The sequence below is a fragment of the Podarcis melisellensis genome (assembly GCF_964234715.1).
Source record: "Podarcis melisellensis genome assembly, chromosome: 8".
NCBI lineage: Eukaryota > Metazoa > Chordata > Lepidosauria > Squamata > Lacertidae > Podarcis > Podarcis melisellensis.
Genome location: NC_138540.1, coordinates 25,508,826 through 25,516,468, shown reverse-complemented (window position 1 = coordinate 25,516,468; position 7,643 = coordinate 25,508,826). Strand labels below are relative to the sequence as shown.

The window sequence follows — 7,643 nt, the reverse complement described above, 5'->3', positions numbered from 1 at the left end:
CAGCAAATAATATAAAACTATATAAAGATCATTATTTAAAAACCTGGGAAGATATTAAAATAAATTTGCAAATTTGGGACAGAATTAAACTTTCACTGTTATGTAAAGTGTCAGCTATAAAAATGAATCTATCACCAAGAATGTTATTTTTGTTTCAATCAATTCTGGTGTATGGCAAAAATATATTTCTAAATATATCTGGCAAGGGGCAAAACTGAGAATAAAATACCAAATATTGATAGATGCAAAAGTGAGAGGAGGTTTCTCCCTGCTGGATATGAGATTATATTATGAAGTATCTTGTCTTTGTTGGTTGACGGAATGGATGACATTGGAGAACCCACATATCTTAGATTTAGAAGGTCCTGGTAATACTTTAGGTTGGCATGCCCATTTGTAGTGAGAAAAGGTGAAAGCAGACAAAAGATTAACAAATCACATAATTAGGGGGGAAATTATAGAGCCTGGGATAAATACAAAAACTTATTCGAGACAAAAACACCACTTTGGCTCTCACCATTGGAAGCCATAGCAGTAAAGAAAAAGAATATGATAGAAGGTTAGACAATTTATAGAAATTTATTAAAACAAGAGGGAGGAGAGTTTAAATTAAAATAATTTAAGGATTTATCAGGAAAGTTAACAACATGGATACAATATCATCATTTGAATGAAGTATTTAAGAAATGGGAAATGAGGGGTTAGGGAACAAATATCACAACTGGAGAGAGATCTGTTGGAATGTAATGAAGTGCTGTCTAAAATGTATAAGATATTATTGGATTGAGAGACAAAGGATGAGCAAGAAAAATCTTCAATGATACATTGGGCAATAGATATTAGTTATAGATATGGAAGTGTGGGAACGAGTGAAATACGGATATAAAATTTACAGCATGCTATGGTGTAAGAGAAAACTATGAGTATGTTATATAGGTAAAGGTAAAGGTACCCCTGCCCGTACGGGCCAGTCTTGACAGACTCTGGGGTTGTGCGCCCATCTCACTTAAGAGGCCAGGGGCCAGCGCTGTCCGGAGACACTTCCGGGTCACGTGGCCAGCGTGACATCGCTGCTCTGGCGAGCCAGAGCCGCACACGGAAACGCCGTTTACCTTCCCGCTGGTAAGCGGTCCCTATTTATCTACTTGCACCCGGAGGTGCTTTCGAACTGCTAGGTTGGCAGGCGCTGGGACCGAGCAGCGGGAGCGCACCCCGCCGCAGGGATTCGAACCGCCGACCTTTCGATCGGCAAGTCCTAGGCGCTGAGGCTTTAACCCACAGCACCACCTGCGTCCTCAGTATGTTATATAGATGGTATCTAATAACCTGGCAAAAATGTATAAATCAAAATCAAATAAGTGTTGCAATTGAAAGAGAAAGAAGGTACTTTCCACCATATGTGGTGGTCTTCCAGTAAGGCTAAAGCTCGCTAGGATATATAATGAATTGAAAAATATGTTTAAAATAACATTTGTTTTTTTAAAAAACCCAGAAGCTTTTCTTCTGGGAATTATAAGGGTAGAACTAACTAAACAGTATACAAATTTATTCATGTATGCAACTACAGTGGCAAGAATGTTATTTGCCAAAAAATGGAAAGAAGAAGAAGTCCTGACGAAAGAAGAATGATTACAAAAACTCATGGACTATGCAGAAATGGTGAAACTTACCATAAAAATAAGAAATCAAGATAACAAACTTTTTTATAAAAGAATGGAAATGGTTTATTGAATGTGTACAAATAAGTTGTAAACATTGGCAGGATTATTGTAATAACCTGCAGTTTCATAAGAGGAAATAATTAAAGCAGATGAATAAAAGAATAAGTTAATGTAATTTAGAATATAATATACAGGAAATGTAAAAAATAATTTTAAGGAACCACAGAAAGAGGAGGAAGGAAGTTGAGTTTTGAAACATTAAAATGACTGTAGAACTATTGAAATGTATATAACTGAAAATTTTAAATAATAATAATAATAAAGATTATCATCATCATCATAATTTTTTAATCACATTTTACATCAGAATGTACGAATAACATCAGATAGTGGCTCAACAAATCCCCAACTTACCACAATGACCACCATAATGACATTGTAGTGAATGACCCGAAGCTTTAATGGACAATCAAATCCAGATGGAATTTTACTCCTGGAAAGATCATAATAAATTGCAAAGGAGAGAAGCAACAAGAAAAGAATCCCAATAACTCCAATCACCCCAAGCAGGAGGCCCAGAAGAAGCTCCATTTCACTGTTCCAAAGAGTGCAAGGGAAACATTGAGTCTACACTGGAAGAATTTCTACTCCACCCAAGGTATCTACTCTACTTAATTGTCTGTAGGCTGGTTGATGGAGTACTGTAATTATAAATTAGCACACATACTTCCAGGAAGAAATTTCATGGGTCTTAGCAGTAGCACAATGTGTGGTGTTCTATCCAGCTTAATGAACTCTTTAGTCAGAAATGGTGGTAGTAGTTGTTGGATATTGAAGAGGACTAGTGTGCAATGCCCAGCCCAAAATTTCCTACTCTTCAGACCCGAGTCCCATTCCTACCCAGAGATCTCAGGGTGGAACCTAAACCCTTGTATTTTCAAAGCATGGGCTCTTCTCTTAAGGCATGGTCCTCATAGGGAAATGCAAGTCCATGCTAAGATGAATTATACCTAAGACTACCGGATTCCAGATATGTTATTATTAATTTAGCGTATTTCTTAACACCCCCACTTTTACCTTGCCATATTTGTAAACATGTGTATTTCCTATCTTTCAGAAACAGGATGTGGGATTAAATTGCATGTATGCCAAGGGGAAAAAATAATTGTCAGTAATTATGGCTGCAGTCATGATAAATGCCTTTTTTTCTATTAAGGTACTGAACTTCAATATAGCCAGGAAGTGGAACAGGGCTTTGAATCCTTCAGATTCTTCCCCCTTTATGTCTCCCTGTCAACAGGTCTTAAAGGAGTTCTTGTTGTTGCTGTTGTTGTTACCATCCACACATGAATTACAACAAGAAGAAACTCAAAATATCAAAAGCACAGGAAGCAAACCACAGTTTGCTAGAGGGAAAGGGCAGGATTATTCCTGCCTTAATGTTGAGCTTTGCACTGAACAGGGCCATCTTTACCTGGGGGTGCAAGGGGAGTGGGGCACCCGGGCGTTCATTTTGTTGGTTTTGGCCCGAATCTGGAATCCTGATTCTATGAGCTACCCCTCCGTGTTTAGTGTCATCTACAAGTCGGATGGGCATCATCTCTATTCCTTCATCTTGGTCATTTACCAAGACATTGAAGAAAAAAACCCTCCAGCATCCAGTTCTCACAGCATTCAATTAGATGCATATGGGAAACATGCACAAGACATGAGCACAAGAGCACTTTTCCATCCTGCAGCTTCCAGCAACTGATATATGAAAGCACTGCTGTTAGTAGCTATTGGTGGCACGTAACTGGCTACCCTAGAAGTGCAGGAATACAAAATGCAGCAGTCAGCTTACTGGATGCAGTTCTGTTTAGATATCATATAGCCCCCATTTTCAAACATCTCCATGAGTTGCCAGTACATTTCTGGACCCAATTCAAGGTGCTCAGGTTGGTGTTCACAGCCCTGCATGATTCAGGCCCCAAATACCTGCATGACTGACTCCTTTGGGGTCCTGGCATTGCTCAGCTAGTAGGGCGGGGAACTCTGAATCTCAAGGTGGTGGGTTCAAGCCCCACATTGGGTGAAAGATTCCTGCATGGCAGGGGGTTGAACTAGATTACCCTCATGGTCCCTTCCAACTCTACAATTCCCTACAGGCCCTTTCAGGTGCTAAGGTGGGCAAAGGGGGCTCTCTTGGTAGCACCATGTTGGGATGCTGCCAGGGAGACAAAAGCCATCATGGCCCCCAAGCCGCCTCCGGACGTCCATCGATCTCCCGTAGATACAGTATCAGTCAATTAGCGACACGAAGCCTCAGAATTAGCTTTCCACATTCCAGAGCTCATGCACGCTCTATCAGCAGAGTTCGCACAACGAAAGATGCACTCAGGAGAGCATATTTACAAGTTTATTCAGCGTTGGTCAGAACAAAGAAAAAAACATGACTGCCTGCTCCGATGTTCAGACACAGAGAGAAAATGAAAGCATATACAAACAGAAACTTCCTGTGAGCAGGAAATACGTAGGCTGTGACTCACAACAGCCTGTCCCTTTTTTTTAAGGTGGAACGGAAATATCCTAACACACCACTGCCCTCAAAAGCTCAGGGGGCTTGTGGAGGGCATCCTCTGTGGTGGCCCCTAAGTTGTGAAACTTTCTCCCTGCAGAGGTTCAACTGGCACCTTCAACAGAAATCTTCCAGGTAGCATTGAAGAGGCACCTCTTTACTTTGGTTCTTCATACTTCAGGTGTATATTTTCTGAACCCCACTTTATTTCTGTGACTGTCAATTGCTTTAAACTGTTTTTAATACTGTGCTTCATTCTGGAGATTTGTACTGCTCAAGACAGGAAGCTGGGCTAGACTGCAGATGTGTCAGAGGCATAATTTTCCTAGCTTGCATTTTGAAGGGTAATTATGCTATACAGGTCGCAATCATAATAAATGATTCCATCCATTTCATTTATTTAATGAAGGTAAACAACAATTACAGATGGTGAATGAAGTCAAAGCTACTGTATAACTTTGAGGAGGTAATGATACTTTTCTCATTCTTATAGAACATGGACATCCAACACCGGCTACAGATTTGCAGTATTTTGGCATGTTTAAGATGTTTCATGGAAACACATAAAAATTTGAAGCAATGTGAGCCATCAGGATATATATTTTCGTATATTATTTATTGAAAAAGGAAAAGTACAAGATTACAAACGTACAGATAAAACAGGAAGAAACAAGAAATGGTGCCCATGTAGAAAACAAAACAGAACAACAACAAAAATGATATATATCAGGATGCATGCAATAGTAAATGAGATACTCTTATTTTGTTACATTGAGCTGCTCAAAGTTTATTGGCAACTGTGTATGAAAACTGGTATGTAATTTTAAAATATAATTTATTCATTAAATTCATTTGCCACCTGTCAACAACAGGACAGCATATGCCAATCAAAGCAATGCATACAATGAAACCATACCAATATACTGATTTTTTTAAAAAAATACTCTGCTTTTACAAAAAAAACAAAAACAAAAGCCCATGTTTAATATTCAAAATGTCCAAGAGCAGGGATCTGGACTGTGCTGAGAACATACTGACACCAGCCTTCAGGTGGGACATGGGAGAACAGAGAACAGGGCCGGACCTTCCATTTGGCAGAGTGAAATGACTGCCTCAGGTGGCAGATTCAGTGGAAGCAGCAGCAGCACATGGCTGTCCCTCCTGTGCCTCCCAATGATTGCTCTGTGGCTGCTCAGCCTGACTTGGGAACCCAGCTCTGACTTGCTGCCTCAGGTGCTGTGGAGGATTCTATCCCATCACCAGTGCAAGTAAGATTCAGCTGCCAGCCCAGCTGGCTCCTGTCCCTGAAATGGGAAGGGGGTGCCATCTTGAAGCGGTAAAATGGCAGGCCCTGGCTAAGGGAACAAACTTCCAGAAGAGGAGGAGCGAACTTATGGCCCTCCAGATTTATTGGACTCCATCTTCCACCAGTTCGTTAAGGGTTCTTGGAACTGTAGCACTCTGAGGGGTGAACTACACTTCCCAGGGTTCCTTGGGGGAAGCCATGTGCTTTAAAAAAAAAAATATGTGAACTTCATGCACATCCCTAGTCCTGAATCTTCCCATTCTCCAGGCTTCATTGGATGAGCCCCATTAGATTCTAATATCATGGGAACTTGGAGAATTTGCTATTAAGTTGAAAATTGCAAGATCCAGGACTTGCAATTAGGAATCGCAAGCTATGTGGAATCCAGTGGCCAACCTATTTAGCTTGAAATTGCTTTGCCACCTTTGCAGCACCTTCTTGCCTGTTTCCCTGTGGTATTTATAGAACTGGGGTCACGCAAGGCCCTCTGGGACAATAATTCTCACCTCAGACCAGTAGTTCCAAGGAGGTGGGAGATCGGACACAGAAGGCTCAGTGTTTGGTTTGAACAAGGACGGCTCAGTTTGTCGATCAGCTACAAGCATGCCTGTGTTTCCGCGCAGAAATAAGAAATGCTGCAAATTGGGGGGGGGGAGGGTAGGAAAAGAAAGGTCAGTTATTCAAGCACCAAGAAATCAGGTGATGCCATAATGACTGGTGTTTGTCTCGGAGGCTGGTTGAGAAAGAAAAAGACAGTGCTTAAAAATGTGGTGCTGATAACATTAGAAGGAGGCTGTTCAGTGCAAATTTGCACACAGGTCATAGAATCATAGAACTGAAGAGTTGGAAGAGACCCTGAGGATTATTTAGTCCAATCCACTGCAAGGCAGAAATACGCAGCTGTCCCATATTAGATAGAGAGCCAGTGTGGTGTAGTGGTTAAGAGTGGTGGACTTGTAATCTGGTGAATTGGGTTTGATTCCCCGCTCCTCCACATGCAGCTGCTGGGTGACCTTGGGCTAGTCACACTTCTCTGAAGTCTCTCAGCCTCACTCAGCTCACAGAGTGTTTGTTGTGGGGGAGGAAGGGAAAGGAGATTGTTAGCTGCTTTGAGACTCCTTCGGGTAGTGATAAAGCGGGATATCAAATCCAAACTCTTCTACTCTTCATATGTGGAGCGAACCCACAACCTTGGCAATATCAGCACCATGCTCTAACCAATGGCTCAGATCAATTTTACATATACAATTTTCTTCTCTTTTCTTAGTGCTAAATGCATAGTCTTTAAAAACAAATCATTATTCACTGCCACTTTGTTAGGTTTTGAGCCTTCAGGGCTCAGGCAGCATTTAAATCAGCCTATGATTCTGTCTCACAAATCCTGGTGCTCTTCAGATGTTTTGTCTCCAGGGAGACAGCTGGAGCTGATGGGGGCTTCTAGTTCAAAACCTCTTCAGGACACCAAACTGCGGAAGGATGATTTAAAAGTATCCCAATGGTCCACTGATGTGATATCTATTGCTTGCAAGGTCAGAAATGCCCTTTTCAGGCCCAGATGTTATACAACCCTCCTAGCTGCACCAATGTACAGTGTACAGCTGTTATCACACAGCACCGAGGTGGAGCAACTCATGGTTCTCCAGCTGTTCGTGGATTCCAGCTCCCATAAACACCAGCCAGCAGGGCCCAATGGTGGTCCAGCAAAATCTGGAAAACCACAGTTGCGCCACCAGTCACCTGGGCTGTGGTGTTTTTCATGCTCATTAGAATTTCTCATCCTGACATTGTTTTTTTGCAGACACTGACCTACGATTTCAAAGTATGGGTTCTAGGACTGTTGCTTTGATTGGCTTAGCTAGTTGTATTCTCTAGAACTCCTAGGTTGACTTTGTTGGGGGGGGGGAATGCTAATCGTTTGGCACACTCTAGGAGTTGAAATAAATAAATAAATAAATAAATAAATAAATAAATAAATGACACTGAAAAAGCCAGCTGACATTTGTGATCTGGCTGCCAGACGACGTTCAGAATTAAAGCGTTCAAATGAAGGTTCAGAGTTGCCTTTTCACCAAAGATAATCAGTGATCTTTTTAGATTAGTTCAAGGACTTTGTGGCAAT

The 7,643-nt window shown here is 41.3% G+C and overlaps 1 protein-coding gene across 1 annotated transcript in view; it reads right to left on the bottom strand.

Moving 5' to 3' along the window:
* LOC309376857 (arylacetamide deacetylase-like 4) overlaps nucleotides 1–2,318 on the bottom strand; it is a 4,917-nt gene extending 2,599 nt beyond the window's left edge. Inside the window, exon 1 of the mRNA XM_081923760.1 lies at nucleotides 2,076–2,318. Coding sequence (XP_081779886.1) covers nucleotides 2,076–2,252 — 177 coding nt within the window. The 5' untranslated portion in view covers nucleotides 2,253–2,318. The remainder of the gene's footprint in view (nucleotides 1–2,075) is intronic.
* Nucleotides 2,319–7,643: the final 5,325 nt, after the last annotated feature.